At 28.7% G+C, this 16,767-nt stretch overlaps 1 protein-coding gene across 3 annotated transcripts; it reads left to right on the top strand.

Annotated features, from left to right (window-relative positions):
* The first annotated feature begins 6,812 nt into the window (after positions 1-6,812).
* nes (lysophosphatidylcholine acyltransferase 3 protein nessy) lies at positions 6,813-14,734 on the top strand. Of its 3 annotated transcripts, none has more exons than XM_069130628.1 (9): positions 6,813-7,235; positions 7,687-7,853; positions 9,084-9,191; positions 9,612-9,734; positions 11,136-11,251; positions 11,437-11,607; positions 12,286-12,522; positions 12,707-13,015; positions 13,413-14,734. In XM_069130628.1, exons 2-9 carry the CDS (start codon positions 7,769-7,771, stop codon positions 13,686-13,688), a joined length of 1,425 nt encoding a protein of 474 aa, XP_068986729.1. In that variant the 5' UTR covers positions 6,813-7,235; positions 7,687-7,768; the 3' UTR covers positions 13,689-14,734. The 3 variants fall into 3 exon arrangements, with proteins under 3 accessions (XP_068986729.1, XP_068986730.1, XP_068986731.1); XM_069130629.1 differs by lacking the exon at positions 6,813-7,235 and adding an exon at positions 7,256-7,270; XM_069130630.1 differs by lacking the exon at positions 6,813-7,235 and adding an exon at positions 7,396-7,652 and having other exon boundaries at positions 7,728-7,853.
* Positions 14,735-16,767: the final 2,033 nt, after the last annotated feature.

The following is a 16,767-nucleotide window of genomic DNA, read 5'->3' as shown; positions in this document are numbered from 1 at the left end:
TTTTAGCCCACTGTATGACTTATTTTCATGTGACAACCACTCAGACGGCAAATATTATTATTTATTGAAACGCATATTGTGTTCAAAATATCACTTTGCTGCACACAAAGCAGATGTTTTGCACTGCAACAATATGTTTTTAAAACTTTCTAGTTATTAGAAAAAGTTTTAGAAAACGACCACTATTTATTGACAAGGACAATCTAACGGCTCGGAATTTTTTGGAATTAGCATACTTTTTCCTTTTCTTAAACTTTGCGTACTTTGTTATTTTATTGCCTGTGAATCATTAATTGGAAACTCGAACATCCCCGTCACCTCAGGGTTTGCCCTACCTGATATAAACGGAACGTAGGAGTTGGTCTTTCTCCTTCTTAGAGACATACATTCACCGATTCAATCACATGTATTTTCCATCATATTGAATCAAGAATGTCAGTGGAAAATTCACAAAGTCGAGATACATCAGCGAGGTATCCTATCACGTAATGGGAAGCGCAAGAACTTCCCCGAAGGTGGATGCGGAGTATGGAAAGAATTGGTCCCTCGTATTCCAAGTACATCGACGTTCATTGTATCAGTAACTAATGGTCAAAATGAGACGAGTTTATAAAATTTGGTGTAGCTCATTGAGACATTTATACATTCTCAACCATAATTTGAAAATAAACTGATTTCAGTAAAAAAGTTTTATTTGTTTACACTTCATATTTTTAACTATTGTCAGCTATTTATTATCAATCTTAGTCATTAGCGTTGCCTCTACATGTTCTTATAATGAACAATGGAAAAAATAGAATTATTACGTTACTATTGAATGAGTATGTGCTCTTAATAATTGCCATTATAAGTATGCATTCATTTTGGTTTTCATTATTGAATTTTATCAATTCTTACATTTTTAATATTGCCATAACTGTTACATTCTTTATAATAAAAAACGTGTTCTTATAAAAAGTATAATGTTCTCTCTTTCGTCTCTGGTATAATTTGTGGATTTAAATACGGATTTGAAAACAAACTAAATTTCGACAATTTTGAAAAATATTGATTCATAAATTTACTCATGTCCAATTTCAATCCTTTTAAAAAGATCCGGTCAAATGACCTGCTTCAATATGTAATCTAAAGTTTTACAGTCATTGCTATTTCTTTTGTTCATCTCACTTTATGTAAATTCTTATATTATCTGATCAATTAATTTCTCAATTTGTGTTAATATAAGAATGTTTGCAAAAGTTAGATGAACGAAATAAATAACAATGAACGTACAATTGTAAATTAAATTTTGAAATCGGTCATTTGACCGGGCCTGGTAAAGTTAGTGTTAATTTACTTTTAACCATGGACAGGGTATTTCACAATACGATATTTTTGATACGATAGTACGGCTGAGTCATTTCGTGATTACGATTCAATATCGTTCACAGTCATACTACGTCACGGACGAGATATCTTGTGCGCTTGCTTATCAAAACAAAAATTGTAATTACAGAAAAACAGACTCACGGGACATTTCAACGACGTTGTAGTGCGAATATTGTGTCGGTGGATAACATCGTCCGTAACAATATACAAACGGTATTGTGTAGAGAATAAGCTGTTCGTGTCATCGCGCGAATGCTTTCGTGCCGCTACATATGTCGTCCACGGTTACGAAAAGAGAGGAAATTGGTGTGCTCGCACTTATGGATCTGCTCCCGTACAAGTGCTGCACCATGCGGCCAAGTGCTAAGTTCAACTCAAATTAACGTACGAAAGGATGTATAAAATTAAAGATCTGCCCTGCTTGGTCGTAATTTAGCATATACAAGAACCTATGTATTTAAACTGAAAGTTAGGGATCTACCCTATTTGGTTGTACACTACATAAACAAGAACCTGTTGGGCTTCACACTGCGGAAACCTATTTAATCGTACGGTTTTACAGAAAATTTTATATCTACTTTTCTATCCGAGATAGACAAGCATGAGAATAACAAAATGTCGCAAGAATGAAACTAATTAATAAATTGTACGTTGCCTTAGAAAGAGAAATTAATAATTACTATATTTTTGAACCATGATACATACAAAGTAGAGTTAAAAATAGTACAGAATGTCGATATAATATTTTAATAACAAAAAGCAAAGAAAATAAAGAATACATTTACAAATATTGGACTTATCTAATATGTAGGTATATTTCTACACCAGTAGACCATTCGATAAGGGGAAACTATCGAAAACGTTTCAGTCAAAAACTTATATTCTTTAAGTGTAGATTTCTGCCTTAGAGGAAATCCCAACAGCTCTTCGCCTTTTCTCTTGTCGTTTGAGACCTACGCCTTTCTTTCTTGATGTCTTTTCGACCGCAGATCTTCCTCGACTGTAACGAAGAGATATACTTTGAATGCTCCTAGAATCATTGAAGGAATCAATTCTTCAGAAGTTATGGAATTCGTAAAACGATTGTTTCGTGGGCTGACTTAATAGTGATTGTTTTGCTGCAGTATATTTTTTAATTTCTGTCTCTTAGCCCATCTTTTTTCAACTTTTCCTTCTCCGTACTTAAGCATGTATTTTGACCTTACATAAATGTTTCCACCTCAAGATATCTAATCTCTTCAACTTTTTATGGAATTGACTCTGGACTATTGGACTCTTTCGAGGTTTAATTTGACATATTTTATATGTGCTTCCAAATTTTTATTTTCTTTCAATAGCTGAGCATGTCCATTTTGCAATTCTATTTGTCAGAATGTTTTCCCTAGGCTTTTCTTAATTTGAACGTCGCAGCTTGTCTGCAATTGAAATACTAGTCGTTCAATCGAATCCTCATTTTCAGCGAATCTTAGCTGTAGTCTTGTATAGTCTAGCATTGGTGTATTAACAGATAATTCATTTTCTTCTTCTTATTTTATCTCTCCCTCATCCGCCTGTTTCTATTGTTGGTAGCGGTAGTAGTTGCATTGATGTTGTTCTTCTTGCTCTTGCCCTTCTTTTCTGGTCACCTGTTTTTCGATCACGAGCTGTCTTTCTTGTACATATTCTTTTTCTCTTTTATTTTGTATTAAATTTATTGGTTGTTCGTATAGCGCTTTCTTCTATTTGTAGTTCTTGCATGATTTTCCGGGTAAAAAATAATCACCACAGACATCGATGCTTCTTAAAGAGTCGCAGGTATAATATTTTAAGAAGAGATTGCCTGTTAAAAGAATAGTACATATTAATAATAAGCGAAAGTAACATGGATAAAACGAATAATGCGCGTTGATGTCAAGAGACAAGGTATCTCGTTTTATATTAAAATTGCCTGACTCAGAGGAAACCAGATACAGATCTCGTATAGTATTTTATTTGACATTTACTTCCATTTGAGGTAAAAAAAAATTACAATGTATTTGCATTTTAGATAAACGTCGAAAATATCAGTTACTGAAAAAAAAAACTGAGTTGTATGTGTAACAGAACCGGATTCGCCTGCTTGCTCTGAAGTTTGGGGGCGCGCAGGGACGTCAAATCAGTGGGTGAAAACTAGGGAGACTCGCTTTTTCAGCGATCGTCCCCTCCTTATTGTATCGTCTTTCGTTTACGATGAAACCTACAATACTTAGTCGATTGTTATGAATTATATCATGTTTCGTGTCGTTTTAATTACAAAAATATGACGGACATGTTGATGAAAGTTTCATAAAAATGGGTCAATAATATGAAAGTTTTATTGTTGTATTGTTGCCTTGGCGATATCCGGCTTTAGATCGAAAAATAATATTTGGCACTATCTCAATAGTCAGTAGTAGATGTTTAATAGAGAAAAGCTATATAATTGTTTTATTGTAAATGCTAGGATATCATAAAAATGCTTAAATGTTCCTACTGTGAATATATTTTGATTGAAACATTAGATAATTGTACGAATATCGGGATCCGAGTGTTGCGATAATGGAGACACACAAACTATTCTATATATCGAAACTGAGGACCTAGACGTGTCGAACGTAGAAAGGGACAATGCGAGTGAAAGACAAGGAGGGACTGAGAATCAACAAATATGAACGACCTGTGATAAACTGAGTAGTTCAATTCAAAATTTAAATTTTCTTATTCTTGATTTGTGATGAAACTTTTACCATCACGTTACTTACATTTTTATAATAAAAATATCATCAGACACTACATTGTTCGAAGCATATTTGCTAACTCATTTTAATCGGAAAGATCTCGCGATATTGATCGTAAAGCGATATTCCGTCATTCTGAACTCAATATGTGTTTGAATAAATAATGAAATTTACCGTTTAAGTGGTTATCACGTAAAAGTAAGCGCAGTAGGCTAAAAGTACCAAACTTTAAAAACGCAAGAACCATTTGATTCTTATATTAGAAACATTCATATGTCGTCTCTATTCACTGTTCATATGAGTACTATCAGAAAGTGTCGAAAAGGTTAGGAAGGATAGTGGCCAGAAACGAGATTTAACGGTGAAAATACCGGCCGTTAATGTGTTAATTTAGAACATCAACAGATACAAAATACACGTATGCACAGTATGAATACTTTGTACTTACCAACTTTTCAAATCCATTCTTTATGAAGGGGATTGCCTTCTTTCGGAAAGTGATACAGATGATATTCTTGATGTCGGCTGTTGTTACATTAGATGTAGACGTAAATATTTTCTCACCGAACCAATCTCTGTAAGTTTATCATATGAAAACCTGAAGCAAACTACAAAAAATACCTTAGGTATCGGGGAATACGAAATCGCAAAAATAAAATAAATTGGATAAAGATATATAAATAAACAGCATTAATTATGATATTAAGAAATTTAAGTATGGAAAAAGTTAATGATTTATATAAGACAATCATTAGGTTCGGTTATCTGCGGTAAGCGATAGACGAATAAATCTGCGTAAAATTTGTTTTTCCCAAGATTCGTTAGAAGTTCCGAGGTAAGGATGGGGGTACCACGACGATTGGAATGTTTGCAAATTCATTGGATGAGAAAGGATTGATGGAAGAAGAAGGTAAACGCTCACGTCTATTGGTTAGACAATCAAGTTATTTATTGTCAATCTTAGTCATTAGCATTGCCTCTACATGTTCTTATAACGAAAAATAGAAAAAATAGAATTATTATGTTATTATTAAATGATTAATGGCTCTTAATATTTGTCATTATAATTATGCATTTATTTTGGTTTGCATTATTGAATTTTATTAATTCTTATATTTTTAATTTTACTGTAACTGTTACATTCTTTATAATATAAACGTGTCCTTATGAAAAGTAAAATGATGTATAATTTCTGGCGCCAATTTTAAATAGTTTACAATTAAAAGATCGATTAGTTTCGAGTTGTACATGATAGTACAAATCTTCAAGAATAGAAAAAGCCCCCGCCAGTTACTATGTTACTTCTGAAAATTGTAGAAATTAAAGTCTACGAAGACTCCCTTTTACTTGTTAAATAGCTTTTTACAAAAACTAATAAACATTTGGGGATTAAATTTTGAATATTTTTCAGAATGACAAAAGCTACATTTTCATGATTTCCAACATCGCATTATTAATTTTATATGAATAATTGACCATTGAAAATAGTGCAATTTTTGGCGATTTTTATTTATTTACGGCTCAACGAATGTTTTTAACGACTACTATAATTTTTATTCGACTAAAGTACGTCAACTAAAGTGAGTTTTCACGATTCAATAACGTTTGGTATTTTGGGAAACATCATGGGAGATAAGAAATTCGATACTTGTTTACAGCGCTTACAGCAATCTGGTAGCCGGTAGCTAGCGACGCTGGTTCACTTGACTTCTTAAGAACTGATGAATTTATAACATTTTACAACAATTAATGGCCTCATATGTAAGGTCATTGAATTCGTCTCAACGAGCACCATCGTACGTATCAAGGAAAATCGCCATGCAACGATGAATAAATATTCATGCTAGTACAACTGACATGCCAAGTGTCAAGGATAGATAATGTTAATTCTAGATGGTATATGGAAAAATATTAAAATTATTGCATCATTCTACTGATATAGTATCGTTTGAATAAGACTATTCTCTTTCTTCTCTAAAAACAAATATGTGTAGTGAACAATTCATTTCTCCTTCTTTGGCAGTTTACAAATAGTTTCATTATTACGCAATTTTATAATTCTTATATTTGTCTACATCGGATAAAGAAGTACATAAGAACTTTTCCGTAGAACCGCATAATTAAATAGGTTCTTGTAGCGTGGAACTCAATGGGTTTTTGTCTATGCTAGTGTGCAACCAAACAGACAGATTCCTAATTTTATAGGTTCTTGTATATACTAACTTTAGGTAATCTCAGCATTTGGCCGCATGGTGCAGCACCAGTCTAAGAAAAACTAAGTCAATAAGCGTGAGTACTCTCTTTTATCTCTAGTATAAATAATTTGTGCGGATTTAAATACGGTCTGAAAACGAACTAAATTGCAATTTTAAACAATATTGATTCATAAGTTTACTTATGTCCGGTTTTATTTTTTTTAAAAGAATTTTATGTTTGTAGTAAGCTTGTTAAGCTACGTATTTTAACACTAACCTTACCAGATCCGGTGAAATGACCGGCTTCAAAGTTTAATCTAAAGTTATTCATTTATTGTTATTTCTTTTGTTCATCTGACTTTATGTGAATTTTTATATTATCTGATTTCTCAATTTGTATTAATATAAGAACGTTTGCAAAAGTTAGATGAACGAAATAAATAACAATGAATGTACAATTTTAAATTAAATTTTGAATACTTGAAATTTTGAAAATTTTTAATTTTGAATTTTGGTAAGGTTAGTGTTAATTTACTTCTAGCCATGGTCAAGATATTTTACGATACGATATTGTTGATACGATAATACGGCTGAGTCATTTCGCAATTATGATACAGTATCATTCACAGTCATACTACGTCACGGACGAGATATCTTGTGCGTTTGCTTATTAAAACAAAAATTATAATCACAGAAAAACTGATTAACGGGACATCTTAACGATGGCGTAATATGAATATTGTGTCGGGGGATAACATCGTCCGCAACAATGTACAAACGGTATTTTATCGCGAATAACGTGTCTGTGTCATCGTGCGAATGATATTGTGTCGCAACATATCTCGTCAATGGTTACGAAGCAGATAATGATTTATTTGACATACTGCATATACTGGATTAGAAAAAATTTTTAATTTGAGGATTCTTGAAAGTAAACGTATAGTCTACTGGAAGGTAACTGTTCCTTAATATGTTTAAGTATAATTGTTCGCAATGTCGTTAATTAATATTTTAAATAATGTTAAATAGAAAGAAATAGATACAGAAAGTGTGATTTGTTTGACGTGAAATTTGTTTTCAGGTGTTCTTAAATATACCAATGTTTCGTTTTCAACTCTCTTTCAATTTTTTCTATAATATACTGAATAATTACTTTTTACTATTTCAACCATCCATTTCAATATGTAAATTTTTTCTATATACGTGTCTTTTCTTTTTTGGAAAATTTTATTTGCAGCTACCTAAAGTTTAATGAGTTTTAGAACACTATAACAAGGTTTCCATTCCTACCGTGGTTTGAGTATCGATTTCTTGATAACTATAGAAGTGACAGGTGACGTTATTGGTGCAGAATGTAAATTAAATTTTCTTTTTTACGTCTTCCATAGAAATAAATTTAATAATAACATTACGAAACTGATTTAAGAAGATAAAGCAACAGGATAAGAAACCATTTCGAAAGAATCAACAATGTCGAGCAGTATGTTGTTAAGCCTCTCGGAAACTTTAAATACATCCGAAGCTGCACTTCGTCTTCTTATCTCCATTTTTCTTGGTAATTAATGTCTTCAGAAGGACATTGCTTTCTTTTTTACGATTTTCATTTACAGTATTTAACATCAATAAATTGGCGTATATAAAATACATGTATACATTAACCTATAGCCTGATCTTATTTTTGTTACATCAGTGATTGCATAATCAAATTGCACTTCGATTTACTTGATATGTATTATGATTTCTTATGTATTCCTAGAAATACTTTTCTAGATCTTAATTTGTCATTTTAAAATTGGAAATAGTATTTCCACAGTTTCGCAGTGTTTTGAGGTTGAAGGTTATGTATCCTACATTTTTGTTGCACATGCGTGCGTGATATCTACTTTAATTCCCTCGTAAATTGGTCAAGATTATCCTAATAGTAACTATTGCAATAGGAAAGAACACTTTTTATTATTTAGATTGTTTAATTTTGAATCCTAGTCTAAACTTTATACAGAAGTAATTGTATGCTACATTATAATATCTGTAATTTAGTCAGTTAGGATTTATTATTGATTTTGGCTATAAAGAAACATACAAATTGTTTATCTGATGTGTATACTGACTGGTTATATTAAAATTTATATTTGAACATATGTGTTATTATGTGTGTGTTTTAGTGATTGTAAGAATAAAAATAATTACTATTTACTTTAGTAGTAACTCCATTTCTCGTCCTAATCTGTCACATTTCTCTATTCCTTGTTTTATTTTATGCAAATTATTTTACGACGGAAATTGCAACATCATTGCAATATATATAGTATTCTAGCTTAATGAAAGAATTTATATTTACAATTATGAATTATTTTCTTTGTTTTTCAATTGTGCAATTATTGTGGATAAAAATATTGTTAATAATAACCATATAATATAATAGCTATATAATATAATATAATAACTATATAATAAATAATAATAGCGGCCCAATTATCCGTATTGTATTTAAATTTCGTATCATTGATTACTTTTCACTTTATTATCGTTTCTTAAAACTATATATGTTAAATTTTCACATACTGTTGTATTATTTTTAGATTAATTAATTAAATCATCATACTAACATTGTCATAGAGTTAATTACTTGTTATATGACTAATTTCGAATTTGATGAAAACAAATTACAAGTATCAATAATTGCAACTAGATATGAATTTAATTTATAAAATGTACGTGAAATGAAACATTCGTAAAAATATTTTGATGAAACTCGAGAATAATACAATTATAACTGAACTTTCAGGATTACCCATCGCCCTTCTTCACAGATATACTTTGTACGGAAAATGTCCAGTTTTCCAACATATATTTTTTGCAACCTGTGGCGTTTTGATTTGCTTGTGGAATTATGGTAATTATTTTTCTTCAGAAAATGATATTTAGATACAGAAGAATATTCGAGAAAAAGATTATTATTTCTTGAATTTTTTAAATATATTTTCATGTTTTGTCTTATATCTTTTATTCTATTTCAATTATGTACGTTTATTTCTTCGAGGAAATGAATTGAAATTTTAGAATGTGGAATATATTTGTTACTTTAAGAATTATTAAACTATGATGAATTATTCAATAGTAATTAAATCTGAAAGCAATTCGAAAATTATTTAAAGGTATTGATCGACATACTAAAATAATTTTTCTTTTACGTATTGGAAAGATTTTATAAATTGATTGATTAATTGATAACAGTAGATGTAATTTTCATTCAAAAATATTTTGGATCAATTCTTTAAGGAACTAGTTGATCATAAGTATTGTGTACTTACAGGGCTGAATATACTTCACTCGGCAGCAGCAATGTATGTCACATATCGCGTATTAAAACGCCTTGGTGGTTCCTCTTTATCTGTTGTCATTATTTTTGTCTTCAATATGGCTTATCTCCTATGCGGTATGAATTATTTATAGTACACTATTATTTATACTTATTTAACAGTTCGTGCGATTTTTTAAAAGTATGTAAATTAATAAACAAACAACCTACCAATCTTCGGCAAAAAACATAGGAATAAAAGATATTTAGCTTGTTCTATATAATTAGCTTCATTTTACTAAGAAAATGTTACCAATGTTTACAAATCATCCAGAAATCGTGCGAACTATTATAAATTATAGTAAAAGTATCGTTAGTTTTAATTGAGCACAATTTAAAAAAAATTATGTATGAATTTTTGCATAACATGTATTATTTCTTAAATAACGATGATAAATAATTTAATACGTTCGATGCGATATCGATTACTGCTAATCGACAAAAGTTTCTCCGTTCACGTGACGGCGGTCATCGGTTAATGTTACGTAATGGATGTATAACAAGTGTACAACAGGTAATGTAGATCACATATATATAATTATAATATTATATATAATAATAATATATATAACAATAAATATATTATATATATTAATAATATATATAATAATAAATATATATATATTTCATCGTTTATTTTAATTTAAAATTATACGATTTTCTTGAAATTTAGTCCAAGTTGATTCCACGAGGTGAATGTATTAATAATATAAATAATTGATAAAGCGAATAATTTCACGTTTATTCAATAGTTGCATTACGTGGAACTAATACAATTTGATAGATCGTAATACTTAACGTGTGCAGATAATTGTAACTTCGTGGTACATGTTACCGTTTCATTTGAAATGATATATACAGGGTGTCCTGTAATATATGACATTTAAAGATCGGTTTAGTACATGAAAAAAAAAAAAAAAAAAATGAAAAGAATTCATATAAACATCTGATAATGTTCTTTTCAATTTATCCTTATTCAAGTTACGGCGAGTTTCTTCTTTAACAAACTGTATCTGCTTACTTTCATAACAGACCAAATCTCTTTGCATATGAATACAGGTCTGCAAATGTTTTGCCATTGGTTGTCTTATTATTTCTAGTTGTCCAGTACTGTGCATAATAAAATTTAAATAAATCTATAACTAAACTTCCACCGCGTTTTAGTCAAATAAGCAGGTTTAGCAATAGAAATATATATATATATATATATATATATATATATATATATATATATATATAAATTGTTGGTTAAACAATTATATAATTGCCCGACTAAAGTGCGGCAGAACATCATTTCGAGTTAAATACTTTCCATAACATAAAAACAAGGACGAATAGAATTTTTATTTTTTTCAAGTGCTAAATTCATCTATAAAATGATTTCTGCATATTACAGAATACTCCTGTATCCACATGATAAATCGAACATAATAAAGATATTATACATTAAAAAATAATATTCGTTTTTATCGTTCATAGGATATTATATGACAAGTACAGATGATTATGACATAAAATGGACTATGCCACAGTGTGTATTAACTCTGCGATTAATTGGTCTTGCGTTCAATTTGCTGGACGGTCAAAAACCCGAGGTACGTATAGAACAACAAATAGCGTAATACACGCGATGGAAATGTCTAATTGATGAATAAATAGCTGAGTTAAAGAATCGAAGTTAAAATTTAAGTTAAATACAACAATTAAGAAGGGTGAATAAAAAACGAAGGAAATTTCCTTTCAGAAGGAAGAAGTTTAACTAATGACATTGCCGTTTCAGGAAAAATTGTCTGCATCGCAGAAACAAGTGGCCTTGAAAGAACAACCAACGTTTTTAGAGATTGCAGCATTTGCATATTTTCCAGGATCGTTTCTCGTTGGGCCACAATTTAGCATGAAAAGGTACTTAGACTATGTAAATGGACGGTATACGATGATCAATACGAATACTGTAAGTCATACTAAAATACTAATTAAGTAATCGAAAAAATTGTAAGAACTTTTTAATCGATATATAGGATGTCTCAGATCTTTCTCAACAAACGGTGCCGACATGTTCTATGAGTAAAACTAAGAGAAAAATATTACACAATCTCATAAATAATTCATTAATAGAATTACAACAAAAGGCTGATTTATCGCTCGATATATATATATTAAATATTACACAATCTCATAAATAATTCATTAACAGAATTACAACAAAAGGCTGATTTATCGCTCGATATATATATATATATATATATATATATATACACACACGTCACAAACTAATATAAGGAATTTCTACTGCATTCACTGAAACGAATTATAATTAATAAAAAAATGTGATAAATCTCATTTTTCACCAATGTTAATTTCACATCCATGAAAATAGATAACATTTTGAAATAAGGCTAAAGTAAATGTTGTCAACCTATTTTCATATTGTGTTAAAGAAAAGATTAATCCATTATTATTACATACTTTGTACTATGTTAATAAGATGTTTTATATAAAACATGTTTACGTTTATGTAATATATTTTCTTACTTTAACTTTTGTAACATGGTGGCACACTTTCATCTATTGCCGTAAAACTTATGCAATATAATATAAAGAAAAAATAATTTATTTTTTGTATTTTTAGTTCTCTATGAAAGAAGAAATTGAACTTCTTGATTGTATCATTCCTGGTATTTCTCGAATGTTTGTCGGATTTATATACTTGATATTCTATCAATTAGGGACTTCATACATTCCCAATCAATATCTATTGAGTGCAGAATTCCGAGAACAGACATTCTTGAAACGTCTTTTTACGATTGGCTTTTGGGGTCATTTCAATCTGTATAAATATATTTCTTGTTGGTTATTAGCTGAAGGGGTAAGGAAAGCATGTATATATATATTTATAATATATACTTTCTCAGGTTTAAGCACTTAAAAAAATTATTGAGATAAATATAGATTACTAATCTATTGATCAACAAAATAATTTATAATTAAACAATGTCAACAATTACATATTATCGTTTGCTTTGAATCATAAAACATAATTTTCATTTCAGGTTTGTACAACTTTTGGTCTAACTTATAATGGAAAGGATGAGAAAGGTCGTCCTCTGTGGAATGGTTGTGAAAATGTTAAATTGTTAAAATTTGAAACAGCAACTCAGTTTAATGATTATATCTTATCATTTAATATAAACACTAATAATTGGTGCGCGGAATATATTTACAAGAGGTTGAAATTTCTGGGATCGAAAATATATAGTCAGTTTTTCACCCTGGCTTTTCTCGCAGTTTGGCATGGACTTCATTCAGGATACTATATATGCTTCTTCCTCGAGTTTATTATCATGTATGCTGAAAAAGATGTAAGTTTGATATTAGTTTTACATTAAATATTCTTATATGCAATGATTAAGCAATTGGTTATTTACCTGGATGACGATCAGGTAAACGATTGTTTAATGGCATACTTAAAAATTTTATAATTTATAAATTTAGTATTATATTCTTCTTGTTATTATATACTATATAATATATATAATATCACGTTCATTTTTGGTAGAAATATATATTGATATTGATGTCATATTTCCACAAAATGTAATTTATTGAATTGTAACTTATAAAATTGGCCAGATAGATTAAATACATTAAGTAAGCCATTATTCAATTGATTAAATTATTATTAAAATAGTTAATGAACTAATTATTTGTCAATTTAATATCATTGCACTGAGTAAAATCTTGTATTAATTTTTGTAGTTATCTCAAATATTGAAGAGACAACAGAAATTACAAAGCTTATTAAACAGTCGTCCAGAACTTCAAATTCTCACATGGATTCTTATGCACATGTACACATTTATTTTTATGGGTTACTGTCTTGTTTGTTTTACATTTTTGTCATACCCTCGTTATCATCAGGTTTACTTTTCTATTTATTATTGTGGTCATATAATATATCTCTCTTATCCACTGATTTCATTACTTGTTAAAATATCTTTTCTCAAAAAACGGTCTAAAAAGCTTGAACAGTAATGTAATTGTAAAAAAGTTTCTGAATAAGTTTTATCTTTTTATTAATGATACTAAATATAAGGAAAGTGATTGAAATGATGAAGGGTACATTGTCTTCAAATACTGGAATCGCACATAATTTGTTGAAGTACAAGAAATATTTATAAACTATTTTTGAAAAGTGCCAATTAAGATAATAAAATATACAATACATTTTTTATAAATAGTAGAAGGTTGCAATTTCTGTATAAATAGAAGAAAATTTGTTTAAACTTCCCAGAAATGACCTATTTATACTTTTGAAAATCTTTTTTTAAGAAGAATAAGAAACGGAAAATTTCACTAATCCTTAATCTTTTATTAAGCAAGAACTTAATAAATTTGCAATGTAGAATTTGCTATGGTTTTTTAATCATACTTAATGCTTATATCTTGACATGTTCATTTTAGGTATTTGAAGAAACATTTTATTTCTGAAAAATATTTGTAATCTCATATCGTGATTAGTAGATATAAACAGATACTTAATACTACTTAAGGATTTATTTTGTGTGATATTGTATACTAAATATAAAAAATTACACCTTCCTCGATTAATAGGTGGAATTAACTTTTGAGCATGTACAAAATATTTTTTGTATAAACTGTAATACGTACAAAATATTTAAGGGAGCTATTACAAATATCTTTATTTTGATTGATGGGTTTTAAGAAAATTATTTCTTTTTACAAAAAGGACTGTGCTTAGCATCTCGTTAGATATAATTTAAGAAATATAATTTAACACTATGCTAAAGTTTCTGTTCTTTTAAAAATATGATGCATTTAAAGATTGAAATACGGAAAGGTATGATGTATGATTGATGATAATAAAGGTATGATTATACAAATAAATTAAATTATTGTTTGTAGTAATTTAAACAGTTATTAAAATTTGTGAAATCAATTTTTCATTTTCGGTTAAATTATAATCAGAATCGTAAATGTTACTGATTCCACATGATTAAATTATTTAATATGTATCATCATTGTAACCTTATATTGTTAAATATATTTGTATTTATAACCTTTTGAGTGCCAAAGATTATCGAAAAAATGTATGTATACGAAAAATGTCAAATTGTGCGATCGCGCTCGAGTGATTTATGGTTGTTTAAGTATTATAATCAGGTACTTACATCCAAATTGAAACGGGAAGAATGATCGCATTATGTAGCACTTAAGACGTTCCATGCCAACCAATTTTCGGTAAAAGTTGAATTTTTTATTAAAATCATTGTCCCTATAGTGCATGTAAAACAAGTTTATAAGTGTTAAGATAAAGAAGTAAGTATGTACACTATGTGTAGTACACATGGCTTGAATGGAAAAGTTACGTGAAAATAGTGTGGCATGGAAACCGTCAAACGTTTAAAAGTATTTACAAATTGATCAATTTAAAGCCAAATTATTTCTTTATTTTAAAAGAATGATATTATAAAATAAATTCATAAATATTGAGTTAAAACTTAAGTTTAATTATAAGTATATTAAGTTTAATTATAAGATTGTAAGAAAGAGTGCATATTAAGTTGAGTACTAAGTTCGTTTATTTATAAATGCAAGATTCGTAGTAATTATTGAAATTTTCGGGCATAAGCTGTGCTCTAAAATATTCCGACATATATTTCATCAAGATAGCAGTTAGCTTTATTACGAATAAAAAAAGTTTACTCGATTTCTGTTCCATTTGGGTTCAGTGGACTTCTTGCTACAATGATGATGCTAATTAAACGAAACGTCGGAATAATTCTTCCAAAAGCTTATTTAACACGTTCTTTAAAAAATGTTCGATTGTTTGGAAAAATGTCCATCTCATGATTTCAATGGTTATGATAATTAAACATATCAGGTTAAGTTAAGTCCTTCAAGGATGTATATGATTGTACATAATTTAGTAAGTACTTCTGTATGTAGTACGTATTTTGTAATAGGTAAAGCTTTTCTGATGATGAGTGAGTGCAGCATTATTTTTGATATTTAATATTGCTTTATTTCTGGAAAGAACAATGTAGGTTTTTAAGAAATAAACAAAACTAAAAATTTGTCATATATGGTAAAGATGTAGGTAGTAAATTTACAAATAATGTCTATTTGAGGAAGTAAAGGCAAGTAAATAAAGCTTAATGTTAATCGAATACATTTAATGGTTAAAAATGATGTAAGATATTATAAAATTTTAAATATTTAACACAAATCATGTTAGTTTCTTGTATTTAAAGAAATTGAAGATCTGTGATTGAAATAATTAATTGGAGGATAACAAATTATTTTGGACAGTATTGATAAAGGAAAAACACTAATCTACACTGCAGTAACAATCTAAGAATGTATTTTTGATAAAATTGAGAAAGTGACTTTATTATAATGTTTTATCATAAAAGCAGACAATTACTACTGATAAATATTGTGTATAAGTTAATCATAGGCAATGAAAAAAGAAAATTAGCTACCATTATTTTTCACTAGAATAATGTTACCAATGCAATTTGGTTGGAAATTATTATGTTTTGAATATGTATTTACATAGAATTCTGAGAAAATTTGTCCATATCGTTTTATAATAGGAAGGAAAGTTTTACAGTGATAAAGTAAAGAAATGATATAATTGCAAGCAGTAACAAGTGATAAAATAAAATGGTTTATACTTCTTTTATTAGACATATTTATCTTGCAAGAAAAGGAATGAATTTACTACTCAATCTAATGCATTGCAAAGGAAATGTATAAATAGATAAGTAAATACTTTTACCCAAAGAAGATAGGATAAAATATTTAGACAATTTTTTTGGAAGTTATAGTAATTCAAAAGAATCTTTCTGAATCTGTGAAATACTTTTATAGATTATTTAAACAAGTAAGACTAATTTTTACAGTAAAAGTTGTAGTACTAACTATAGGTTTACAACTTTATATAGATATACAAGCGAACATATTGAATATTTTTTCATTGTTATTATATTTTAAACAGTCAAGTTATTTATAAAAATATCTTTTTAAGTGAAGTAATTTTTTAATATACTTGTATATCAAAATTATAAACTTGGAATTGTAAACCATA

This window comes from Bombus flavifrons, chromosome 17 (genome assembly GCF_040668555.2).
Source record: "Bombus flavifrons isolate JBK064 chromosome 17, iyBomFlav1_principal, whole genome shotgun sequence".
Lineage (NCBI taxonomy): Eukaryota > Metazoa > Arthropoda > Insecta > Hymenoptera > Apidae > Bombus > Bombus flavifrons.
This window is presented reverse-complemented; position numbering and strand designations above follow the sequence as displayed.

Excerpts from the sequence above, each read along its gene's own strand:
- nes (XM_069130628.1), top strand. The coding sequence starts at position 7,769 with ATGTCGAGCAGTATGTTGTTAAGCCTCTCGGAAACTTTAAATACATCC. Across the intron at positions 11,252-11,436 it reads TGGACGGTCAAAAACCCGAG|GAAAAATTGTCTGCATCGCA; the intron begins GTACGTATAGAA and ends TTGCCGTTTCAG. Across the intron at positions 13,016-13,412 it reads TCATGTATGCTGAAAAAGAT|TTATCTCAAATATTGAAGAG; the intron begins GTAAGTTTGATA and ends TAATTTTTGTAG.